The sequence below is a fragment of the Pipistrellus kuhlii genome, unplaced genomic scaffold, assembly GCF_014108245.1.
Source record: "Pipistrellus kuhlii isolate mPipKuh1 unplaced genomic scaffold, mPipKuh1.p scaffold_m20_p_15, whole genome shotgun sequence".
Classification (NCBI taxonomy): domain Eukaryota; kingdom Metazoa; phylum Chordata; class Mammalia; order Chiroptera; family Vespertilionidae; genus Pipistrellus; species Pipistrellus kuhlii.
Window position 1 is genome coordinate 28949642 of NW_023425460.1, and position 26556 is coordinate 28976197.

At 48.9% G+C, this 26556-nt stretch overlaps 1 protein-coding gene across 1 annotated transcript in view; it reads right to left on the minus strand.

Moving 5' to 3' along the window:
- TLL2 (tolloid like 2) overlaps nt 1-26556 on the minus strand; it is a 95751-nt gene that overhangs the window by 26064 nt on the left and 43131 nt on the right. Inside the window, exons 4-10 of the mRNA XM_036438710.2 lie at nt 21100-21255; nt 18762-18879; nt 17431-17609; nt 16373-16478; nt 13085-13209; nt 10582-10697; nt 6378-6480 (exon numbers count right to left, since the gene is read on the minus strand). Coding sequence (XP_036294603.1) covers nt 6378-6480; nt 10582-10697; nt 13085-13209; nt 16373-16478; nt 17431-17609; nt 18762-18879; nt 21100-21255 — 903 coding nt within the window. The remainder of the gene's footprint in view (nt 1-6377; nt 6481-10581; nt 10698-13084; nt 13210-16372; nt 16479-17430; nt 17610-18761; nt 18880-21099; nt 21256-26556) is intronic.

Genomic DNA, 26556 nt, shown 5'->3' on the forward strand with positions numbered 1-26556 from the left:
TCAGAGATAGGCAGGTATGCAGAGTTCTTCAGGCAAAGCATAGCATGATGGGAGCAATAGGGTGCCAGGCTCCTGGGAGGGACATGGAAGTAACTTTCCCATTGTCTGAGGAACTGGGGAGCCATCCAATGCCTTCTAGGGAGACATGGACTTGGCTCGAGTGAGACGAGGAGGAGATACAGCAAACACTTGGGTGGACAGATGTCTGGAGACCAGACAGGGATGATATCCCAGCATGCCAGCCAGCATAGCGATATGGAGGCCTCCCTGCTGCCACGCCCTGACACAAAGTCTGTCCCCCACCAGCACCCCAACCCGGGGGGACGACACAAATGGACAGAAATTAAGTTCCCAATGCCGGATGGAGAGGGCTCAATATCTGATGGTAGAGGCTGTTACTGAACTTTTGTTACTGAGAATTATAAATAAACGTGTATTTCTTTGACTCTTGGGTATGAATCTAACCTGGACCCTCTGCAGAGGAAAAGGAGGAAGGCCATGCCTCCCCGGTGCATGGCCATCCCTGTCCATATTATTCTTAATGCAACGTAAGGTGGCTCGGGGCAAGGACAGGGGTGGGGCAGGTGGAAGACAGCTGTGTCGGACTGAGCAGTTCTCAGTGCAGACCAGTCCAGGACTACTTGGACTGGAGGTTAAGGTTCTGACAAATACTCACAGTGTGAGTCAGTCGGAAAATCCATTGAACACTGAGGGACCTGGGGAGTGACTGTTAATGGGTGTGATTTCTCTCGATTGTGGTGATGGTTGTACAACTCTGTGAGCAGGCAAGAAAACACTGATGTGGACACTTAAATGGTGAGCTGTGTGGCATGTGAATTATATCTTTCTCTCTATATAGTTTTTTGAAATCCACATTTAGCGAGCAAGCTCTTATTGCCATGTGAAGTTACACCTTGAAGCCGTAACCCTGCTTTGCCTTTCTGAGAAATGGGGGAGTAAGTCACTTCCTAGTGGCCAACTGGGGCACAAATTCCTCGGAGAGACACGGGGGCAGAGGCTGCTAATCTCCCTCTGCTTCCTTCCGATGCTGGCCACCTGCAGCCTTTTGGATCTGGTGAGCTTAACATTAGCGCGATGAGCTGAAACCGCTGCCAAGAATTCAGCGAGGAAAAAAATCTGTGAGAAGCCTATAAATTTTCGATAATGGCTCCTCTGCCATGGCCAATTAGTGTCAATTAGTTCTTGGAAAAGAATACGAGAGCGTGGGGAGTGCTGCTTACCAGTGAGGGGACGCAGCCGCTGCAGGGCCTCCGCTGGGCAGCGCGGGTTCACAAGGAATTCCTTCTGAGCCCTCGCCCAGGGGTCAAGTCCAAACTCTGCTTCTAAAGCCCCAGCTGTCACAGCCGCCGGGGACTGGTTCCAAAGGCGAGAGGGACTGCCACTGTCTCGCTGCCTAAGAACCCAACCGGACGTGATCAATCGCCCATGGCAGTCCACCGGACCAACCATCCCTGCTCAGTCCTCCGGGGGAGGCAGGGGTTACAGACCAAGGTGTGTTTTACGGCCGTGGCAGAGCTAGACTCAGTAGAATAAATGACAAATTATGTCTATGTCTCTCCTCAGGTCATTTGTGATGCTTAACCAGAACCCTCGACAGTGTCCCTGGACCGATGTCTCAGCATTCTCTTCTTCTCCAAAATGGTACTAAATAAAAAATCCCTTTTTGTTGAGCAGGTTTACACCAGGCACTGCACTGAGCATTTTACACGGATTAGCCTATTGCACGCTCTCTCCCCCCTGAATTAGGTACTCCTAGTAATCTCATTTATGGGAAAACGGAGGGTTGGAGAATTTAAGTTGGGTTACACTCTACGTTGTCATGTAAACACAGGGTTTGAACCGTGGCAGTTCTGAGACCTTGGCCTTCACCCTCAGGTTCACCGTTTTCACCATCATCACCATCGCCTCCATCACCACCATCCAAAGGAACTTCCCGGGTTAAAATACAATTCTAAATGCTGGCCATTTCTGACATCAACCTGCTCTGAGAATGTAAACATCGTCCCCACTTCCCAGTCTGGAGGCACATATGGGAGTGACGATGCAAGTCTCAACCATAAGGCAAGTCGGTGGCAATGCCAGGCTCGGCTGCTGGACGCGCTTCTGCTCGTTGGGGAGGCTGGCCCTGCCCAAGGAGCCCAGTCGTGGGGCCACGCGACACTGATTGGCCGGCCTGGCCTTTCTGAACTCCCCTCCCCACTTCAGGGGGAGGAGGAGAAAAGGCTTTTGTGTGCATTGTGGTGGCAGAGAATACTCAAGGACAGTGCTGCACACAGAGTACACTGTGAGAGTCACTCCTCGGCAGAAAGTAAGGGAGGGAATCCAATTAACAGGATGGCATTTCGGATGGGTGGGTGAGGGCCCCATGCGGCCACCTTCCTCCCCGCCTTAGGTGCCATCTCATAAGTGACCCCTGAAACTGAAAAGCCAATTCGATATCTTTAACCAGCCGTGAAATGTTCTCAATCTGCTTACATTTCCCTTTAATCACGCGGTGAAAACCTGGGTCCCAAACAGCCTCCTTCCAAGGAGACTTAACAGGCTGGGGAGAAATTGGACTGGAGAAGAGGTGTCAAATTCCTAAATCGCAATCTGGTTCCTGGCCTGGGAGGAGGAGTTTAATAAGGATATCAAGAGAGGAAATGCAGAGGAGTGCACGACAAGGAGGCTCCGCGGGGCGTCATAAAGGGTTCATTCATAAAAAGTTATGCACCCATTGTGCCCGGATTTTCACACACTGCCCTGGGAAAATATGCGGTGCACGGTTTTTCAGGGCGAGATGCATACTTTCACAATTCGCCCTAATCCGCTCTCCCTCCTGCCAAAGGGGCATTGACCTGCCTCCTCCCGGCAGATTTCATGGCACTGACCCCTCCCAGGGACCAGCGCAGCCCACACAATGCACTTGTTCCCAACACAAAAGTTCACTAACAACTGCATTTGGAAACATCAGAGCGGGCCACATAGTTGGCAAAGGAAGATTCCTGTGAATGAAGAATGGTTGCAGGCACCGGGCCATGTCTTGGCTGCAAGACACACACACACACACACACACACACACACACACACACACACACTGCAAAAGTGTGTAAAATATAAGCCCACTCAAAACAAAACAAACCATCACCAACAACATCAAAGGACAGAAAAAGCCCGGTTTAATCTGTGAAAGTGCGGCCAGAAAGACCGGGATCTGCAGTGAGAAAACTGTTATTTCAAGAGAAGGGAGTGAGTGGCTATCCCTCTGCCGTGCCCATGCTGGTGCGTGCCTGGGCCCTCTCTGGGGGACTTCAGTAGCAGAGAACTTCCTCCTGCTGAGCCCTTTCAGTCTGTCCCACTCCTGGGGGAGGATAGGGTTGCCAGTCTCAGCAAACAAAAATACAGGAAGCCCAGTTAAATTTGAATTTCAGATAGACAGTGAATGGTGCGTTTTATCTAGCAATCCTAGGGGGAGACCCTTCTCAGATACAGTCTCTCCCCATCACCAGGACATCTAAGTTCCTGTCTGACCTCAGCCATTAGCAGGTGATGTGGCCTTAGAGAGTTGGTCCACACTTGTGGAGCGCGGTTTTTCCCTAAGGATGCGGGATAAGTGACTCTAAGGTCCCTGCCGGGCTGAGGGATCTGTGTGTGATTCCATGTTCTCATGTAACTGCTCCTTTTACTATCTACCTATATAAAAGCCCAAGTGACCATCACCACCAAACAGACCACCAAACAGGCTGCAAGGGGCGACCAGGCCAGCAGGGGGGTTAGTGAGGGACGACCAAATGACTGCTGCTTGGGGTGACCAGGCCGGCAAGGAGGGCAGTTGGGGGCAACCAGGCTGGTGGGGCAGGCAGGGGGGCAGTTAGGGGTGATCAGGCAGACAGGCAGGTGAGAGGTTATGAGCCAGCAGTCTAGGATTGTGAGAGGGATGTCCAACTGCCAGTTTAGGCCAGATCCCCATGATCTGGCCTAAATCTGAGGAATCCCAGATTGGAAAGAGACACCCCCTACCCCCACCCCATGCATGAATTTTGTGCACCTGCCTCTAGTTTTAATTATAAAATAACTAGAGTTCGGTGCACAAATTCATGCACAAGGAGAGAGGGGCCACAGGCAGTTGGTTGGCCACCCCTGCCATCTGGTCAACTCCTGGTGGAACTCCTGATTGGACTCTCAGTCAAGGGGATGATTTGCATATTAGCCTTTTATACCGTAGGATGCCAAATGCATCTGGTGTACTTGGTACTAGACAAGCACATGTACGTGCATTTGTAGGTAAGTGGGGTCATTTCCCCCTGACCTGGCTCCTAGGAACTCTGATTCAATATTCTCCCAGGAATCTGTACTCAAATTCCTGGTGTGCAGCCTGGGTTAGGAGCCCCTGCCACCAGGAATGCAACCTCTGCTGTTTTGCCACATCCAGTCAGTGTGACGAGTAAAGCCGTGCCTCCCTAGGGCTGCTAACACATATCACATCTGCTCACAATGGACAGGAGGCAGGAACCCAGGGCAGACAGCCTCCAACCTGCCCTGGGGCGGCATGACCATGTGCCCTGCAGTGTACACACTGTGTATGCATGGCCTGGGGGTCCTTTTTTGGCTTGCTTACCTGGACTGCTAACTACCTGATTCCTCCTTGTGTTGGGAGCCTGGGACCCCCACTCAGAGCCTGCCTCTGCTCCTTGCTAGAGCACCTGTGGACCCCACTTCCTACCTATTTGTACCTCTAAGAATTTAAACTCTTTGGACTTGTGGGCTCTTCCAGATGGCAGCTGACCTGGCTGAGACCCCCTGGTCATACGAAGCCTACAATCTGCCAGGCCCCTTGGGATCCAGCCAAAGCATCCGACTTCATCTCTTCTGACCTGCTCCCAAATCGGACACAATGTTAGGCCCAGCCTGGCTGTGCAACTCCCCAGCTTAGCTCTGTTCTCTCTTTCCTGCTTCCACCTTAGTCAGCTGTCCCTGCAGCAGCTCACTCTCAGGCAGCTCACAGCATAAAACGGTGGCCTTTCTGTCCACGTGAACATAAGCCAAGGACCAAACTCTCACTGAGAACTTAGACCAACAGGCCGGAAGCCCACCCTACAGACCACTCTAAAACTGAGGACATTTGCGATCTGCTTCTCCGTCTCCACCACGACTGCCATTCCTGGGAGATTCCTCATGCATTGGTCCTCCTTGTGACGTGAATCTTCCCTGGTCACCCCTGAGGCAGTTCTCTTCTGGGGACCAATCCTGAGTGGACTGACACCCTGCCACTGCCTCTTACTTAGGGGTCCCAGCTGCCTTCCCATGGATGAGTTTGTGTACGTTCATCTCTCCAAACTACTATATGCTCATTAAAGAAAAATTGGAAAGTAGAGCTAACCCAGGAGCAACGACAGAGTAAATATTCCACCATCCTGAAATAACCACTCTGTGTAATTTATTTATATTTACAATCCTATTTGATACTCACATTGTAGACCACAGGATGACTTCTTCCAGGAGAATCCAGCCCACACAATGATTAGGCCAGTGGTCCTCAAACTCATTAGTCAACAGAGCCAAATATCAACAGTACAATGAATAAAATTTCTTTTGAGAGTCACATTTTTTAAACTTAAACTTCTTCTAACACCACTTCTTCAAAATAGACTTGCCCAGGCCGTGGTATTTTTGTGGAAGAGCCACACTCAAGGGGCCAAAGAGCTTCATGTGGCTCTCGAGCTACAGTTTGCCGACCACGGACTTAGGCCATTTTGGTCAGGATATCCGCTGTTCAGTTTGCCACACGCCCCTCCACGTTTTGTTTCATCATACCAACCCCACTTCCTTCTTTCACACTTAATTTCTGAAGGCATTTGAGTTTACAGTGCCAGCATAATGGACGTAGAAATGTACTTTTTGTTAGAATGGCATCCTACTGCACATTCTATTTTGTCATACCGCTTTTGGTGTAGCAATGCAAACGAACACCTTTCTGTACCAATAAAGGGTCACCTCCAACTTTATTTTTAATGGCTGGGTAGTTTTCCATTGAGGGGATGAATCATAAATTTATTCCGCTAGCCCCTGCTGTTGAACATGTAAATTGTTTTTAATTCTTCCTGCTTCAGTGAGCATCCCTGTAGCTAGGGCTTTGCACACTTCCTTAATTAGTTATCCAGGACAAATTCCAAGAAGTGGAATTGCTGGGTCAAAGGGTATTCACAGTTTTAAAAGCTTTTAACATGTGTGGCCAAATAGGATGTTCGGAGTTTTACAATGACACAGACCCCTGAGAGCTTCCTGTGACTCCGCCTGGATGGACCCTCGCAAACGTTAACAGCATCGCCCAGAACATCCGACTGCTCCTCTCCCAGGGCTTTCTTAAATCAACTCACCCAACAGGGGGGCCTTCCTCCAATAACCATCTCGGACCTCCACGTAATCGTACCAGCACAGGCGGCTTTTAAACAAATCCATGGACGTGAAGTTTAAGACGATCTGCAAAGAGTTACCATAAAGTTGAGTTTTGGCAACAAAGCCTGAGGCGTTTTGTGAAAGGCTCATCTCGCATACCGGCGTTCTCACGTTACCCCTTAGCATACGGAGCTCTCAGACCACAGTCAGAGCGTCCCCTCAGAAACACACTCACAGGAAGCGGCGTGACATTCAATAATAAACCTTAAGCAGGATGGGGGGTACACAGAGGAGATGGGTCCTTCGGTTCTGTCTGGGGAATCGGCCGAGCTTTTGAAGTCGCTAGGTGGTTTACAGAAAGCAAGATGCATTAAAGCTGTGCTGGGACGCACTGAGCCTGGGGATGCGGAAGGAGGGACGGGGTCAGTGAAGTTCAGAGATACGGAAAGATCTTATAACATCATCCATCATCCTAAAGGGCCTGGGGTTAGCCTGAGTGCATCGGAGCACCTCCGTGATCAATGTCCCCTCGGCCGTGACCTCATTCCTCCGGGGTGTGGTGTGTCTAATAGCCTCCCTACAGTTTGCTCGATTGTTCATTCATTCATTCATTCATTCATTCATTCATTCATTCCACCTACTGTGTGCCTGTCGGTGCTGGCCTATTACGACAAAGATTAGAAAGACAGGGTTCTTGCCTTTAGAGATCTCAGAGAGAGGGGGAGGGCAGGGGTGTCAAGCCCATTAGAACAGCATGAATAAATACTGCAGAGAGAGGAATAGGCAGGAAGGGTGTGGAGGAGGCCCAAGGAGGGAGAACTGAATTCTGCCCGGTGACCCTGGAGAAGGCTTCTCGGACGAGGTGTCATTAATCTAAGGGGAGCAAGGGTCCCGGGAGCCGAGGAATAGGGTGAAAGCATTCTGGTGAGAGGGATGACATGAGCGAAGGCAAGAAAGTGCCTGCAGACCTGCACTGCATTGTATGTGTACCCAGTCCAGTTGTGTGTGTGTGTGTGTGTGTGTGTGTGTCTGGAACGAGGAAGCAGAGGGGAAAGGATTAGGAGTGAAGGCTGGATGGTGGGGGTCAATTAGTCTGGAAAGGAAGGTTCCAGTTCTTCTGCCTATCCTGAGGCCATTCAGTGGACGCCCTGTCCCCACTGGTGCAGGGGGCTGGGTGACCCTGCACACAGGCGCTGCTCCCATGACCTGGCCCTGGTCTCCACCGCAGTCCTTCCAGCTCAGGGCTCTGCTGGCAGGTGGCCCGGAGTTCAGACTTCCCGGCTCCCATCACCCCCGTGGATCCCACCGTGCAGGCTGCCCGTGCCTTCTCCTGCACTGAGCTGTCTGGGCTCATCCAGCCCCGCCATCAATGTCCCCGCCTGTGCTCAGCTTGTCCCTGCTCCATCATTTCCCAGGTCTTCTTGCTCTGCAGGGTCCCACTGTGGGCAGCCCTGCTCCAACCCCCCACACCTCTGACCCTACCCCTTTTCCCACCTGAGGAACCTCTCTCTCCCTCAGTGCAACTCTCTCTCTAGCATCTTCCTCCTCCCACTTTTGTTTATAAACAATACTGGTGCCAAGCAAATGCTCCTCTTTCAATCACATCAGACTCCCCAGGGGTGTGGAGGAGCCTAACTGGATTCTAAGTCTCCTGAAGACAGAAATTGTACCTTGCACTCCCTTCGCATCACCCTTCAGTGCTTATACCCAAGGGGACTGGCTCGGGAGTGCTCTCTAGCTGGTTGCAATACAATTCCATAGCCTTTGTTGTTTTTTTAAAGTTTCAGAAAGGAAATGTTATTACAAATTCCTTGGTAACACATTCATGATCTGAATGAATGGGATAATTATTTGGGCTAATTACTTTAAGTATGTTAGTGAGCCATAAAGACCAGAGGGGAAGAGGTGACAAACAGGAGGTGATAATGAGAATCAATCAAGCTTGCTAATTACCAGCAGCTCTGGGGAAGGTTGGGTGAAGCAGAGATTGAAATAATTGGTGCAGGAATCTCAGTGATATCTATTCTCCCTGCCCCCAGTTAGCAATAACAATTAAGGCTGGGTGCAATCTTACACAGTTCAAACCCATCACAGAGCCTCGGCTACACAGGGGCAAGTCAACAATTTGGGGATTACAAGACCCCTTCCTCCTCCATCTCCTCCTCCTTCTGGCCTCCCTCCCACTGCCACCCCTCAGGCAGGGGGGATGGAGCATCCACCCAAGGCAGACAGGCCTAGAGTTTCTCAGGCTCTAGAGCCAGAGGAAAGGTGTGTGCGTGTGTGTGTGTGTGTGTGTGTGTGTGTGTGTGTGTGTGTGTGAGAGAGAGAGAGAGAGAGAGAGAGAGAGAGAGAGAGAGAGAGAGAAAGAGAGAGAATGTGTGAATGCATGTTCAAATGTCTTAGCCTGTCCCTTCTGTGGAATAATATAGTTAAGCATCCCGGCTCTCAGAGTCCAGTTGCCTGGGCTCCACTCTCAGCTCTGCCACAAACTGAGCAGCCTTGGGCAGGTCCATTCCCTCACCTGCAAAGGGAGTGTGGTATCAGCACTTTCCACATGAACTTGTGAGGATTAAACAAGGGTCTCTACATAAAATGCTAAGTACAGCACCCAGAAAATGCTGCCAATCATCCCGAGCCATCATTTCTCTCCAGTTTTCACACTCTCTTTATAGTGACGGTTGAATGAACATCTGTTAATGTTATGAATGTGGAATACTTGGAAGTTGGCTATGGCACCTGAAAAATCCCCAAGACCTCTCACTGCACCCCCAGCTGCAGGTTTTTCGCTTGGCCACTCCTCTATCCACACGTTCATTCAACAAACGCTGATTGTGTAACTCTGTATGATGGGTTATGTTGGGTGCTGGGCTATGTCAGGTGCTGGAGGTGAACAACCGCTGTCCTCGGTGAGTTTAGAAGGGAAAAGCCCCCCAAAAAAACCAGCATTATGATTTGTGAGACAAACTACGACAGGTGTGACAGAGCAACATTTCAAAGATAGCTGCATCTTGCCCTAACCGGTTTGGCTCAGTGGATAGAGTGTCGGCCTGCTGACTCAAGGGTCCCAGGTTGGGTTCCGGTCAAGGGCATGTACCTTGGTTGTGGACACATCCCCAGTGGGGGGTGTGCAGGAGGCAGCTGATCGATGTTTCTCTCTCATCGATGTTTCTCATTCTCTGTTCCTCTCCCATCCTCTCTGCAAAAAGTCAATAAAATACATTTTAAAAAAAATTAAACCAAAGATAGCCGCTTCTGTTTTTTAATAACTTGAACAGTAAAGAGGCGTCATGTGGAAAATCCGTTTTGAACTGCGGATGCCCAGTTCTCAGTTCTATATCTCACTGTGAACTTGGGTCATTTATAAAGGTCTGAGCCTCAGATGGCATGTCCATAGAAGTGGGTGTACGGAAATGCACATTGCATAGGATAGCGAACATACCCCCTTGGATGAGGGCAAAAGAGGCCCCTGCCCTGGACTTGGCCCTCAAGAGTCACGGTCTTCAGAGCTAAAGGAACATGCCCACCCAGAGCTTGTCGAGCTCCTAGGCCTCACACCAGGAGCCCAGGAACCCGGGGTGCCCTGTCCAAACAGCCCCTGAGTCCACTCGTCCACTTCCAGGACATACAAGGACCTCCGCCCCGGATCTACCCTTCTGGGGGAAGACAGCACACCTGGGCAGTCCATTCCCACTGGGAGGGCAGCCAAGCAATGGCTATTTGCAAGTCAGGAGGGAAGGGTGCTCAGGCGTGTGGGCTGAGGGCTCACTCTGGGTGCTCCTGAGATGGGACTGGGGCTGGGAGGAGGAGAGGGCAGCTGTGGGTTGGTGTCTAGCTCTCCCCATATTGCCACCTGCCACAGCAGCTCTTTGGGACATTCTCAATGGGCTCCTCACCTTCCAGGGCATTCTGATGGTGCGCTTATCAAGGGGAAAGGATAGGACTTACTTAGTTTTACACACTGTGGGCTTGGTTTACCACTCTTATGGACATTGAGTATATAGGCTTCCATCCCTGGGAGGGAGGCTGGCTGAAAAGCCCAGAAGGAAATAACATTAAGCAAGCTAGCACCTCGCCTGGCGCACAGTGGGTGCCCACAACACAGCAGCTGTTATTACTCGCGTTAATAATAACTCCTCACACGTCATCCAACTCAAAGACTGTTATGTCACCTCCTGAGGTTCCTACCTTTTCCCCTGGAGTAACCGATATCCTCCAGACGCAGTGGGAATAAGAAGGGTAGCCGTTTGGAAAGCCAGGTGCAGAGAAGTTCCCCGTGGTGTCCTGCAGAGTCTCCCCACAGGCTGCACAAGCAAAAGGACAGCCAGGGTTCAGGCTCTCTCTCTCACCCCTTACCCCCACCGCAGAGCGCCCTTTACAGGGCTGCAGGGCAGACACACCCCTTTCCTAGCCACAGCCTTCAGAACGCGTTGGCGAGAAGTGTGCCAGGCCCACTGGCATCTTCCTGGCAAATAAAAGTGAAAATAGAGTCTGGACACCAAGAAGGAACGCCCCAGGAATACCTCTGAGGCTCTCAGGGCTGAGTATGCCTAGAGCTGGGTTTGAATCCCAGCTTTCCAGCAGGATGTGTAGTGGTGGCCTTCGTTTTCTTATCTGTTAAATGGGTGTGGCCTGCCCCAAAAGTTAATGAACTCATCTGCATTAAGTGGACTGGATCAGCTTGGTGCTTGGCACATGGTGAGTGCTCCCCCCATAGCAGCCTTGCCATTACCCATGACAACGTCTGCGGCAGAAAGGATACGAAAGCCCAAGTAGGTAACACGAAAAGAAGAAGGGAAAAGCTTTGAGCCCTAACTGGTTTGGCTCAATAGATAGAGCGTCAGCCTGAAGAAAGAAAAAAAAAAGCTTTGAAACCTCATATCAGCTACTAGCTTCCACCTTGCCTTTTCTTTTCCTGCTAACCACCTCTAAATGAGCTACCAAATAGTCAAGAAAACAGAGAGGGGGGGGGCGGTGGTGAGGAATAACCCAAGGCCTGGGAAGTAGGAACACTCTACAAGAAGCCATCCGGGTCTTGAATGTTTGAGGGCCATGAGTCTAAAACCAAGTCCTTAGGTATGTGAAAATACTTCCCTAATCTGTCCTCAGACCCAGATGAGTACGAGGACACTGCAGGTTTCACATTCCCCTGACTCCCCCGGCACTCAGACCCCAAAGACATAGACACTGGGCTGCTGGGGGCCCCTGCTCTCATGGGGACACCCCCAAAACGTGGGAAAGAGCTCCTTGGGCACATTTTCCCGTGTGCAATTCAGACTCTGCACGGCAACCCCTCCCACTTCCAGCGACTACTTGAAACTCCTGGGAGCTGCCGTCTCTGGAGCTGCAGGAAGGGCTAGCTAGAGAGCGGCCTGTCCTCACCTCAGGAAGTCCTGGATATCGGGGCCTCGGTATCATGTTACCGAACAACTGCCAGGCATCACGAGGATTATGCCTGGCAGTCACCACCCCCGAGGGCTCCATGGAAATTATTTCAGAATAATCATCAACATTCTGCGGGAACAGATACGTTACTGTATGGCCCCGCGGTATTTACCAGCTGCCTCGAATCCTTTTGGGAAGCGAGAGGCATATACATTATAACTAAATAAATACGATGGCATTTCCCAGGGAATGCTATAAGGTTTCTCTTTCAATTCAGCAAGTACACATGATATGTGTGTCCTGTCCTACAGCCCTAATGCACCCCCAGAGGAGTAATAGCTGGCTGAACGTATTTCCTAGAGGTTCGTGATGGAGCAAAGCCCTGTGACCCTGCTGCTGAGGGCGGTGTGATAACCCAGGTAGTCTAAGAGGGCCCCTATTCAAATATCCTGTCCCAGGATCAACTGTGTGCCTGGTCCGGGGCTGGGTTGAAAAAGGTTCCTGGACCTGTTGGTAATGGAGTTTCCTTTTTCCACCCTAAAAGCTGCAATGCATTGTCCCATCCGTGGTAAAAACTTGGCCGTGGGAAGCAATGCTTTGTATTCAAGCTCAGCAGCTTAAAGGGGTCGACATGAGCTCACCCAGCTGAGGCAGCAGGGGGTGTGAGGATGCCAAAGTCACGGGGCCAACAAGAGGGCAAATTCAAGGGGGGCAGGCGTCTGCACTGGCAGAGGAGTGGGCATCTGCTCAGAACCCAGTGTACCGCCCAGACATCAGTGGCAGACTGGGGGCCATGGACCGGTCCCCTGGACAGCAAAGAGCCCCAAGACCATAGCAATGACCCCACTCACAGCACTGAGGACCCTCCGCCTTCCAGGGGTTGGGAAGCTGACTCCCACCTCCCCAAAGCATTCTCCTTCGTGCTCGGTCTTCCTGCAGCGCCCTCGCCTCTTGTTCTGCCAACACACACCCTTTCCTCCCATAGAAAGGAGAGGCGCCTTTGCCGTGACGGGGTGCACTGTGGTTCTCAGAAGCCTCCTTCCTCTTCTGAGCATCAGGGCTGTGCCAGAGCTCTGCACGTCCCACAAGCTGAGCCGTGGGCTCCGCGGCCTACTCTGCAGCTCCCTGCGGGCAACCGCCTCGCCGCCTGGGCTTTCCATGCCACCTCCCTTCTCCTCACAGCGGCTCATGAGGCATCCCAGCTGCCAGAGGTCCTCTCTCCAGTTCCCCCGAGCTGGGGAGCATTTGCAAAGGGCGGTGCTGTGGGGACGCTCTGGGGGCCCTGGGACGCAGGGGGTTCGGTTACCTGGGCACTTGTACAGCTTCCTGGCCTGAGCGATGTCTCCCTGGCTGAGCCGCACGCGCTGGCCAATGGTTGGCCTGACGCCGCTGTCGTCGCGGCGGGGGAGGATGGTGTCTAAGAAAACCCCTCTGCGGGAGGAAGAGAAGGCGAGGGAAAGGAGAGAGAAAAGTCAGGGCTGTCAGGCGTCCGCACTGGGATTTACAGCCTTCATTTCCTCGCCCATAACCCCAGCGACATTCCTCCTCCCTGCCCAGCTCTCCTGCTGGCGTTTGAGCATTCCATTTCATCAGCTGCCTGCGCCCTTTCCAATGGGAAAATGACTCTGCCAAGTTTAAAAATATGCCCTCGCCCAGCGGCCCGAGGGCTTCCCGTACTGATGTCTATGGAGCATGTCCACAAAGCTCTTGACAGGTGCAGGCCCAGGGCCACCGTGCCACAAAACTGCAGGGAACACCATTCAGAGAGATGACGGTGTGAATGGTGCCCCCTGGAGTTGTGCATGGTCAGTGCTGAGCATGGACAAGTCTTGGAGAGGCTGCAGAGAGCTCGTGGGAAACTGGACAATGTGAGCCGGCCAGGGGCTGGTCAGGAAGAGCTAGATGAGCTGGTAAAAGTGGGGGTTGGGGTTTGGGGAACTCGCTGGCATGAGGGGTAATCAGATAGAAAGTGAGATGAATGAAGAGAACTGGGGGTACTCGAGAGAGCCTGGGCCTAGAGATTTCTATGTAAGGCCTGGCTCTGCCACCTGAGTGAGCTCGGACAAGTCCCTTCCTCTCTCTGAGCCTCAGTTTACTTCTCTGAACAATAAGAGATGGCCTAGATCAGTGGTTGGCAAACCGCGGTGATGAACAGGAGGTGATAATGTGGCTCGTGAGCCACGGTTTGCTGCTCTGTTGATTAATGAGTTTGCCAACCAGTGGGATAGGGACTTGATCACAAGGAACAAAAATGGCCTGTAATTATTAGAATCAAGAGTCTAGGTCAGTAGTAGGCAAACTCATTAGTCAACAGAGCCACAGTTTGCCGACCACTGGCCTAGATGGTCTCTCCCTTTTAACATTATGTCTTCTTCTACTCCCACACGAATAAAGTCTAAAATGACCTAAACAGATAAGTGGATACACTTCATGCTTTGGGCCTGGTGTACCCCCTGCCTGAGCCCTTCTCTCTCCCATTCCTGTCCTATCCTCATCCCAGCACATCCTGAGCCGCCAGCAAGGTGGTAGGTTCTGGAAGATGTTTACAACAAGAGATGTCCCCTGTATAAACCACATAGTACTGCGCCCTCCCACCCCCTTTATGTAGGACAACTCTTAGCATTGACATTCTGCTAAACTAAGGGAGGGTTTGGCAGATGCCTTAGGGAATAAAACTGTCCGCTCAGAATTCTCCAAACAAAGACAACACTGTACCAGAGAACTGTCTCCTTATCTCCTGGGTCCTCGCCCAGCAAGTCCTCCAAAGACATCACTACCCACGCCCCGGTCCAACCAAGGGGAGGCGGGGGAGCTGCAATAAGCTCAAGGGAATGAAGTTGGAAGAAGACAGCTCAGTCGTAAAGACACACGAAGACTGGGTTTCCCATCGGCAGGAATAGCATCTGCCTCCTTGAGGAGTAAAGGTTCTATGGGCCATTTTCTGCTCTTTGACAGGGGACATGTGAGCAGACGTAATGACGGGGAGTTAGGGAGTGGGGAACTTTTGACAAAAAGTGGGCAGGAAAGTCCACCAGTAAGGACGCCATTGATAAACATCCCACTGAACAGAGGAGCTTTCTGAAGATCCACGCAGAAAACTGCAGACAGGGCAACGCAGGCAGCAGCTTGCTATGAAATGGATTTGCCAGAACCACTGTGAAGGCTGGGGCAGAGGTGAGAGGTAGTTGTGGTAGACACAACAATGAATCATGCCTCCTCATGTCCACATCCCTTTGCAACATGAAGTCGCCACTCCCCACAGGAAGATGTAGTATCTGTTTTTCCATCACTTGAATCCCAGCTGGCTCTGGCCATTGCTCTGGCCAATAAAATGTGACAGAAGGGATGTCGTGAGAGTTCTAGAGCCTGCGTCTCCAGATGCCAGCTGGTCCTTAAGGAACTCTAAGCTCCCGTGGAGGGGAAAGGCCAGCAGCCTCCTGGAGGATCAGAGGTCAGGGTGCGGGATGCTTGGGTGCTGGGCCCTGGGTGACCGGCAGGTTTGGGAAATGGAGCAAGGACTGGTTGGGCCACACCACATCAGCCCCAGGGGCTGCAGGCTGCCACGTGGAGACTTGGCCCTGATTTCAGGAGGGAACCAGTGTCAAGATGGTCCAAGTGAAAAGCTGGTTACTCGGGTCTTGTTTCCGTAACTGCCATAACTCTTCGTATTGCTTTATAACTTATCTGTTATTTATTATTAAACATTTATCTGCTACAGATGGGCGAAGGGACTGACAGATGGGGCTGCATTCATTGCCTTGTGGGAAGCTGAGGCTTCCTCCGCCTGGTTTGGGAACTGAGATTTTGAGGGACCTCCTCTGGGAGCAGGGAGCACTTCTCTATACAAAATAGTGGTACGGCCCGGAAGCCGGGGCAGTGTTGGAATATTTAACACCTGGTTCAGTGCAATACTAACTCATCAACACAGATCCTGCCCACCCTGCCCACAAATAACGGGTCTGGCTGCACTTGGGGATCTCAGCCACCATCGTGTGTGACCGGCAGCCAGGAGAGCTGGATCTTCGTTCTCACGCCAACCCCAGCTCCCCGTGTGCCCTCCAGCCGGCTGGAGCCTCACTTTCTTCACCTCTGAAATGAAGCCCTGATTTCGCACCCTCCCAGCTCTGACACGATCTAGCTTCCGGTAGACCTAGCCTTCTCAAGGAGAACCAGTAAACGCCACAGTACCCACTTCAACAGTGATTGCCAACCTTTCAGACCTCATGGACCACCAGTGGCCCATGGACCACCAGCTGGTGGCCGCTGCGTTAGAAGACCCCCCTCCAAGTGGACATGTGGCCCAGAGCCCCTCGGATATTACGGCCGCCGGTCTCTCAATAACGTCCCTTTTCCAGCTTGCTGCTTGTGACACTAGGCATGATGGAACACCCACTTCACAATGGGGTTCAATCTTATTAGCAGGAGCCTGATTAGATTATATTTCACTGCCGCCCAGAGGCCACTGTACTTCAAGGACAGACACGCCAACCGTGCTGGGAGCATGCAGAGACCCGCTCTCCTCAGACCTCCAGGAGTCCGACCCACGCCTGCGGCAGGCACAATAAAACAGACGAGGTGAAGCACAGGTTCCGACCTTGAGAAGGTGTTCCGGGCGTAGTGCATGATGCTGTCAAAGTCGTACGTCTCTCCGAGAGAGCTCACTTCCCCGGCTTCCATTTTTAAGAAATTATACTCCTGACCTGTGACACAACACTTGGTTAAGGCCTTTGAAAAGCAAGGTGGGCACCTGAAAGGAGGCAGGGGCGGGGGGGGGGGGGGGGGGGGCGAGGAGGGCCCATAGCGACTTCCAAAAGGTCAGTCGAATACCCGGCTTGGTGGAGGTTCTTGTAACTGCTTTTAAGAAATTTGAAACTTAGAATAAGCCCTACATCCCCCCAACCCACTCCCCAACACCTCTCCCCAAAGTGCCACCCAAACTCTTACACTAAGTCTGCAGACAGGTTAGTTATCAATCTGATTGGGGTGGGAGCAGGGGACTCTGCTTTTGCTACTGAAGGAACAAAAGAAAACAAGTCACAGTTCAGTTCAACCCCAAACAGCTCACAATTCAGACTCTCGGAAGCATTTTTCAGGCAACCGTATTCTTCAACCAGATAACGTTCACGGTTAATGTGAACGTCTATGTAAAATTATTTAACACAAGAAGGTATTTTTTTTTTTTCAAATCTAGACGTTTTATCTGCCTTGGGGAAGAATGTTTCCGGGCAGGAATGTTGTTTTTATTTGTACTCACATCCTAATGGTATTTCAGTTTCAAAAAGATGGGTTGCCTAAGTCAGCAAAAATGACTCTTGTAAAAGCAACCAGAACTCTTGGGTTTTTTTTGGCTTCGCTTTGATCCTGCAACAGTGTAGTGGTTGGTTCTGTTCCTCTTAGGAAACAAATTAGAGTTCGTTGTCATTCACAACACGGAAAGTCATTTGGCTTCTGCTCTGACCTACAAGCTAGGGTAGGTGACCTCCCAGGAAAGGCTACAGATGGACAGTGACAGGCTGGTGGCAAACGCCTGCCTCCGTATTTAGAAATGAGCACTGGTCAGCTCCCAGCAAACCCTCTCTCCTTCACTCCTGCCTGACCCCGGGGATACCACCTTCCTTGCCTTTAACTTCCAGACTCCATGCAGGGGCTTACCTGGCTGGATGTTTTCTCTGATGATGGTGACGTGCTGGTCTCTGTCTGGCCGGGTGTGTTCATGCCAGAACCCAACCACGTGGCCCAGCTCGTGAGCCACGATGCCAAACTTGTCACAGTTTTTCCCAATGGATATGGCTTGTGGGCCTCCTCCTCGGCGCCCAACATAGGAGCAGCAGCTGGACGGTGCAGAAATACCCAAATCAGCAGGTCAGGGAACAGCAAAGGTGTCATGTGTGCGTGTGCGTGTGAGTCTAAAAGAAACACAGTTTTAGAGCTGAATGTTCTCTCATTGTCCAACGCTCCTCCCAATACAGAAATAACCTCCAGAGGTTCTTGACCTTTCTACAGTAGAATACCCATAGAAATAACTCTATTAATTGCATTTTTTCTAGTTCTCTATAAATCTGTACTTATTTTTTATTTTTTATTTTTTGTCAACTTGACAGTGATCTATGTGCATTGACAGAAATGAAATAAAGTCCCGGGTTGGCCGTGTTTCCGTCAATCTCCCCTTGAATTCCCTGGGGTTTATTTTATGACTCTCAATGCTATGTTGTTTGGTACATAAAGATTTATGGCAGTTATATTCTCACCGGAGCTTGTACCCTTTCTCATTATAAAGTCTCACCTTTAAAAAAAAACAAAAAAAAAACACTTTAAAAACAAAACAAAAAATGCTTTGTCTATAACAAAACTTGTGATCCCAGCTTTCTTTTTTTGTTAGCATTTGCCCGTATGCTTTCTTTCTTTTATTGTTAAACCTTCCTGGGTCATTTTCTTCAGTAGTTAGCTCATATAGACAGCAGGTAGTTAGGTTTAAGTTTTTGAAGCCACTATGAGAAGCTTTTTCTGACAGTAACTGAGTATATCACACTTACATTTATCGGCATAACGGATAAATGTAGACATAATCCAGTTATCTTGTTATTTGTTGTGTTTTCCTGAGGAAATCTATAAGCTCACAAAGTTACATGTGGAATTTTACACATATTTACATCCATCAGATTCTCAAGGGGGTCACTGATGTCAAATTGGTTCAGAACCACTTCTCCAAATGAAGCACCCTCAATTCCTGTCACAATTGCTCCTGTGACAGGACAACCAGACCCCTGGTCTTTCTGGAGTCTCCCTCTTGACCCACCTGCTTTATCGTTGGATGGTGAGATCATTCAGAGCCAGGGGAGTTTCTGACAAACCCCGGGCTCCTACTAATTATTATTGCTCCTTGGAAATACTTGGTTTTATAGAGAAAATTCAAGACTCGTGAGCCATCAGTGTCGTTTGCCCCTCCTGATCCCACCAAGGTGGCCAAGCTTTCGTTTACTTACCCACAAGTTCTGTAACTGAAGACAATAAAGCTTTCTTCATCCGTCCTCTCTATGAAGGTCACACAAGTGTGCTTCTCCCAGTGTCTCATAGCCTGCTTAAAAATGGCCCTCTGGCTTCCTGAAATGACAAGGCCAGTGCCCATCTCTTCACTCATGGGCCCATGCTTTCTGCTTTAATGCAAGCTGGCTTACAACACAGCTTGTGCCAATGATAAAAAAAAACAAACAAACAAACAAAAAAAACACCTTGTTTTGGTGACTCAAAGTAGAAATGTACTAGGAATAAGGATTTATTCCCAGCCTTTCCTTTGTATTGAAAGTACTTTTCTAAACTTAGAAAAAATTATCTTACACAGGTTACCCAAATTGGAAAATTTAGGCTTCTGAAGTAGCTCGCCAGCACAACATTCCACACCCTCATTTTATTTTATAACCATCGGAGGGCATTCCCCTATGCTCTAAAAATTCTATTTGCATGTACATCCTTGCTACCTTAGCATGGGGTTCAGTGTTTTCCGTAGCAACCTTGAATCTGATTTTCTATAAAGCTTTTCAAAACAGGTGAATCTGATGCTTTCTCTGAATCTGTGTTCATATTTCCTTGATTAGAAATGTATTGAGAAATAAAACAATAAGTAAATTGTCTGGGAGTAAGAATAAAGTAGTTGTAAACTCCAGGCTGCTAATTAGAAATAAGGAATAACTATTCTTTTCAAAATCTACCAATCAGAGATGAAGAAGACTATTTTGATCTTACTAGAAGCGATGAGGGGCTAGACAAATAGTTTGGAAAGTACGGAGGTTGGTGGATCTGAATTCTAGAGTGACCTTGTTGCAAAAAAAAACAACAACAGCCAACCAACCAATGGCAGGCTCTCAGCCTAAAAGACGTGGGTCCTACTGTCCCTAGTAACATCCATATAGAACAGTGGTCAGCAAACTCATTAGTCAACAGAGTCAAATATCAACAGTTTGAAATTTCTTTTGAGAGCCTAATTTTTTAAACTTCTTCTAACGCCACTTCTTCAAAATAGACTCGCCCAGGCCGTGGTATTTTGTGGCAGAGCCACACTCAAGGGGCCAAAGAGCCGCATGTGGCTCGAGAGCCACAGTTTGCCGACCACTGATATAGAAAAAGAGTAGCTTAGCTGCCCCCCCCTTTTTTTTTTACATCTTTATACTTTAGGTTCAAATTGTCCATAGCTCAATTACTCACCGAAATAACGATCCCACTAATTACAAGATAACAAAAAATCTCTGTGTAAAGAAAGATCTCTATATAAAATCAGTTTATTTTGATGAAGGTTATAGAAATCCTTAATCAGAAAAGCACTCCAGGTCTAAAAGAACATAGTTAAGATACCAAATGTTAGAACGACTATATAAAGCAGGTGCTGGGAGAGGGCATCTGGTTGGGGAGTCAAAGAAGGCCTTTCTGTAGACATGACATTGGCCAGAGACTCCAGTGATCAAAGGAAGCCAGCCGGGAGAAGATGGGGGAAACAACATTCCAGGCAGACAGAGGGGCACGTGCAAGTGTGCGAAGGTGGCAATGAAGTGGGCACGTTCCGGAAAAGAAAGACAACAGGTGAGGCTAGTGCACAGCAACTAAGGAAAGAGGAGGACACAAAGTAGATCACTAGCTGGGAGGGCAAGGGCTGCCCGGAGGTCATGGCCGGGACTCTCCGTTGCATCAGTGGTGATGGGAGCCACTGAATGACTTACACATGTTAAGATAATAATACCAGTAACAGATAATTAATAGCTGCTACGTGTTAGGCACTATTCTAAGTGCTTTATCTAAATTAACTCATTTAATTCTCAAAACACCTATAGAGTGGAGAATATCGTCCCATTGGCAGAAGAGGGGTTAGCTAAGTAACGGGCCCCAGGGCACGCGGCTGGTAAGTGCTGCGGCCAGGATTGGACCCAGGTGGACTAACCATGTCTATTCCCTCTGGTTACCGTCTGGAGTACTTCTGGGGTTGGGAGTGATGCAGGGTGCTCAGGCAGAGAACAGGGGAGCCAAACTGTGTAACTGCTCACACTCTTCCTTCTGCCTGCAAACCCTGTCTAGCTTTCAAGACCAGGAACATATATCACTCCTGCATGAAGCCTCGGGGACCAGGGGGCCACCTTGGAGGGCATCACCCCAACAGAGACTGCAGTTTCCCCATTCCTAGTGCATGAGACCTTGTTTGCATGAGGGAGAGTTGGCAGGTAGGACTGCTGTGACCCCACAGCTGCTCCATCCCACCGAGTCCTCCCTGGGAAGACTATGTCAACCCAGGGAGACCGAACACCAGCCCCCAACGTAGGCCTCATCTGGGCTCCTGACCTGTGAAGTTCCCTCCAATGACGTAGGGGATGACCCCTCCGGGCCATATTCTCTCTGTCCTGGAGGTTGTGGCTCTTCGGACCCGGGAAGAGAAGGTTTCAGCTCTGGCACTCGAGGTCCCAGGGCTCTGCAGAAACATGGCATTCTCCTCGCCATCTGCAAAAGAGTCACACTGCCATTTGCTTTGCTTTTCATTCATCCTATGCATTATGGTTAAGATACAGTACCTATGAATCCACCAAAGATGTGTTCTAAAGGGAGCATTGAATCTGGTTAGGGTTTTGAACCCATGGATAGTAATTTTCCAGACAGGGCAAGCACGAGTGTGGAAAATGTACCAGGCGTATGACGAGAGTGAGTTTGGCTTGCTGGAGGCCTTGAATGAGACCATATGGGGCTTGAGGGCAGCCTATGGACCACAGAATTAAGTGGGCACAGACATCTCACAACCCTTTGGGTTGGAGCCAAGTTAGGCACATGCTCTATTCTCAAAGCCACCCATATTTGAGGGAACAAACTGAGTCATAATTTTGAAGTTCAATTTTTTCACTGTATATGACTTTGTTTTTGTAAATTGAAATTCTTATTGAGATAATTGTAGATTCACATGCAGTTGCAAGAAATAATAGTAAAGTATACTTTACTGTTTCCCCCAATAGAAACATCTTAAAAACTATAGTACAATTCCAACTGGATTATGGGCATTAACACAATCAACTGGTCTCACTCAGGTTTCTCCAGTACTATGTATACTCGTGTGTGTGTGTGTGTGTGTAGGGAGGTGGGGGTAGAGGGTGTGGGGAGAGTGAGTTTGATGCAGTTTTATCACATGTATAAATTTCTGTATCCACCATCACTTTCTAGATACTGAACAGCTCCATCCTAAGGATCCAGGGTCCTTCATGTTGCCATAATCACATCCACTTTCTCACTCCTTTCCCCGCCAACCCATCCCTAAACTCCCAACCACTAATCTGGTCTCAATTTCTAAAATGTTTATCATCTGAACACTATTATAAAATTTAAATCTTACACTATAAGACCTTTGGGAATTGGCTCTCCTTACTCAGTGCAATACCCGGAGACTCATCCAAGTTGTTGCATGTGTCAATAGTTTCTTTTTTATGCTAATGAGTATTCCCTGATATGTATGTCCTACAGTTTGTTTAACCGTTCACCTCTTGAAAGACTTCTATTACAAATAGAACTGTTATGAACATTCATGCACTGCAGTTTGTGTGAAGATAGTTTTTTATTTCTCTGAGATAAATATCCAAGAATGGAGTTGCTGAGTCATATAGCAATTGGGTTTATTTCTGGGTCCTCTATTCTGTGCTATTGATCTATATGTTTACTTCTCTGCTAATATGACACTGTCTTGATTACTACAGTTATATAGTGAGGTATTTAATATCAGATAGAGTGAGTACTCCTACTTCAGACTTCTTTTCCATGATTGTTTTAGCTATGTTTTCAAATAAATGTTTATGTGTCTTCCCCTGTAAATTTTAGAATAAGTTTCTCTATACCAACAATAAAACCATGCTGGGATTTTTATAGGAATTACATTAAACCTATAGATCAATTTGAAGAGAATTGGCATTTTTACACCTTAAACAGTCTCATTTTATCCTCAATGTTGCTATGCCTTTTTTTCACATTTTCTGTCTCCTTATCTCCGTGGTAAAATTTCCATGTTCACTTTCTAATTTTTCACCTAAAATTTCCTAGTTCACTTCACTAATTCTCTCTTCAATTGTGTTCAATATAATGTTTATCCCATTCCAGTTTCAATAAACATCGTTGTCATTTCCAGTGCCCTATTTAGGGGCTTCTAAATTTGCCTGTTCTTTTGTTTTGTTTTTCCCCACCAGGGTTCAGATTCTTCCAGTGGATCTTCAGTTAGTTTATGTATATTTATTTAATGTCATACAGATTGTTCTATTATTTCCATACCTTGGGGTATTAATTCTCCAACTTATTGTCTCTGCTGATTCTTCCTTACAGATTAATACCTTTTCTGTGTTTCTCACGTTTTTATTTAAAGTTTCTTTTAGGTGAGATGACTCCTATCCACAGGAGTCCTCTAGGTTCTCATCATGAGTGTGACCCCGTTTTTCATTTTTTCAGGGTTCTTGGAATGCTGTGGATCCTAGACCCATTACATTAATGTCTAAGTTTAGGGTTTCCATATATCCTATCTAATAAAAGGGTAATATGCAAATTAACCATCACTCCATCACAAAGATGGCAGCACCCATAGCCACAAGATGGCAGCACCCAGTCCTCTCAGCCTTGCAGGAGTCCCCCAGTCCCAGGGGTGGGGAAAGGCAATGGCTGAGAGCAGGCAGCGTGAGCGGCCTGGTGGAATGCTTGCTTCGTTGCCATGGCGATGAGGCAAGCATTCCGTGCCCAGCCGAGGATGGTCCTCTGGCCAGGCCAGGGCACGGATGGGCCTCTGGGCCATGGGCAGCCCCTGGCCAGCGGGTGCAGTGAGGCCAGGCCCCACAGAGAGCTCCTGGCGCACAGATTCGTGTGCAGGGCTACTAATAGGAAATATAATATGAGCGACAGGCTTTGGGATTCAGTTTCTCATAGAAGGTATTTTCCCCCACTTGGAGCCTAGGAAAGGCAGCAAGATTTGTTGCCATTCCTGTCAGTTTCAATGTCCTCTGCAATCTTGCCTCCATCCGAAGGTTCATTCCGTGTGTTTATGTTTCTCATTCTCTTCTGATCAGGGCAATTTCCCGTTCCTTCCTTTGAGCTTAACTCCGTATTTTTAATTTGGGGTGGAGAAGAGGTTCCATGTTTTTTCAGCAGGTCTCTGTTTGTATAAGAGGTCCCCACTTGTTCAACGGGTCATATCACCAGAACCAAAGAATTGGCATGTAATCCATTTTTGAACCTGAAAAGAATTGTTTCACCGCTAGAATTTCTAGATCAGAAGTCGTGCACTTGCAGCTCTTGGGATAAACCCAACCCACAGATGTGTTTTGTTTGGCCTGAACACTTTTGGCCCACACTGTGTTTTTTGTGGGTTTTTTGTTTTGTTTTGTTTTTTATCTTACTTTAGTAGCCAATTTTTTAAAAATCAAAATATTTCACATACACATGCAGATTTTCTAGTTTTTCTTTAAAAATGGTAAGACCTGGCAACAGTGAGCTCACCTTCTGTCATTTACAACCCACTGGAGCTAAGTAGCACCTCTTCCCCATAGTCAGTTTCCGGCATTTCTCTCTCCCGTCCCCCTGTCCCAGCCAGCCAATTTCACCCACTGACATTACCTGCTTGGCCTCTACATATATTCTCACTCGCCGTCTCAGCCCTAGACTACAAATTGCACCCAGATTTCCAATCTGAGTTGCCCCAGTAGACTGGAAGGTCCCCGGGGGCCAGGATCTGTCACTGGCTTGTTCACACTCTGTTCACACCCAGCACTTTGCCTGGTCTGGGTTTTCACATTTTGAATGAATTAATTAAAGAATGGGTGAGTTACGCTAAAAATAAACAGCCCCACAGTCCAAACCACCCTGTGGTGGAAACCTCTTCCGAATACTGGCAGCCCCCAAACCCCTAACGTTTAAATACTGAGAATCATCACATCTTAAGTAATCACAGGCAGCGCTGCAGCAAGTGGAAGTTTGTTATTCATTTCCCATATGGTTTTCAACAGTCTCTTAATTTTCCTCGGCCTCCAACTCTCCTCTGGAGGATGGACAAGAATACTTCTCTCTCTCGGAGGCGCTCACCCTAAGACAGAGCCTGTTCCCCCGACAGGCTGTGTTATACACGCATGTGACCCAGTACTGTCAGGGCCGGTATGCAGCCGAGTCAGCATGGGAAAGTCTTAAGTGCACCTGGAAAGAAACCAGGCTGTAATTTCTAGAGATGGGTTATTGAATGACAGCTTCCCCCTCGGTCCGGTGAGAAATTTAATTTGCCAAGGACTCAACACAGGAAGCATTTGTCGATTAAAAATATGTCTAAACAGATGTTCCGCTTAGCCTGGAAGAAGGATCTTAATGCAACTGTCATTATTGGATTTTCTTGGATTACTACTATCTGGAACCGGAGTGCAAATAGAAGGATGTAATTATGTGTTATGGCCAGGAGTCCTGCATTTAAAAAGGAGCTCAGGGGGTCTGAAAGGATTTAACACGCTGGGGGCGGGGGATGAAGTCTATTTAGATCCTCTGACCCTGGAGCGGACCCCGTCCTCGCCGAAGAAGCAGAGCAGCCATAACTATTCAATGCTCACAGCGGAAGGCACAGCCGTGTCATAAACAGAACCAGGCCTGACCTGGCCTTCTCAAGCGAGGAACTGTGAATTTTCAATTAGTCAACGGATCACTCCCACACTGGAAGTAAACACCCGGACGGTCCAGCCATCTGCATAACCCGCAGCCCACAGATGATGGGCAAATGTGCACCTGGCCAGAGCTGTGACAATCCTGAGCAATGAGAGAGCAGCTCCTCACTGTGTCAGTGGTTCTCAAACCTAGATGCCCATTTGAATCAACTAGGGAACTTTAAAAAATGCTGGCCTGGCTGGTGTGGCTCAGTGGTTGAGTGTTGACCTATGAACCTTTTCTTTCCTAGGTCAACACTGATTCCTGGTCAGGGCACATGCCCAGGTTGCGGGCTTGATCCCCAATAGGGGGAGTGCAGGAGGCAGCCGAACAATACTTCTCTCTCATCATTTATGTTTCTTTCTCTTTCTCCCTCTCCTTTCCTCTCTGAAATCAACAAAAAAATAAATAATAAATAAATTCTGGTGTTTGTCCCCTGCTCTGAGGTGCTGATTCAATGGGCCTCCAGTGGAGTAATGCATCTGTAGTTTCTGAAACTCTCCAGGTGATTTGCAAGGGCAGGTTAGTTTGAGGACCACCAAGATAGCCCCACGATTAAGAGCAAGGAGTGTAGGATGAGAGGGACTTAGGTGCAGGGTAAACACTACCATTTGCCACCTGTGTGGCCTTGGATAATCCACCCTCCCCTGAGCCTGCCTTCCTACTACATGGTGGTGGTGTGGGCAGGTAATAAACGTCAAATGCCCGCTGTGGTGGGGACTCAATGCGAGCTGCAGTGATGACTATCCAGGTCTGCATTGGGGGAGAAGCTGGAAAGAATTCGTAAGGTGAGGCTCAGCGGTTACACTCAGATACGCTGAGGTAAGTGACTTTCAGGGGTGTGGCACTGAGTGGTGCTTTGTGCCTAAGTTGGTGGGATTCCCTATTTTCTGGTGCAACCAGTTCCTCTTATTTGCTTGGGCACAAAGCCCATAGGGACTGTTCCCGGAAGTGACAGGTCTATCCTCTACTATGAATATGGTTCTGGAAATCAGGCCCAGCACAATCATGGCTTCGTTCAGGGAGCAGTCACATACCCACCCATTTCATTAATCCTATTATCAGCCCCGAAATGCAGGCAGGGCTCCCATTTCCTGGGAGAGAGAG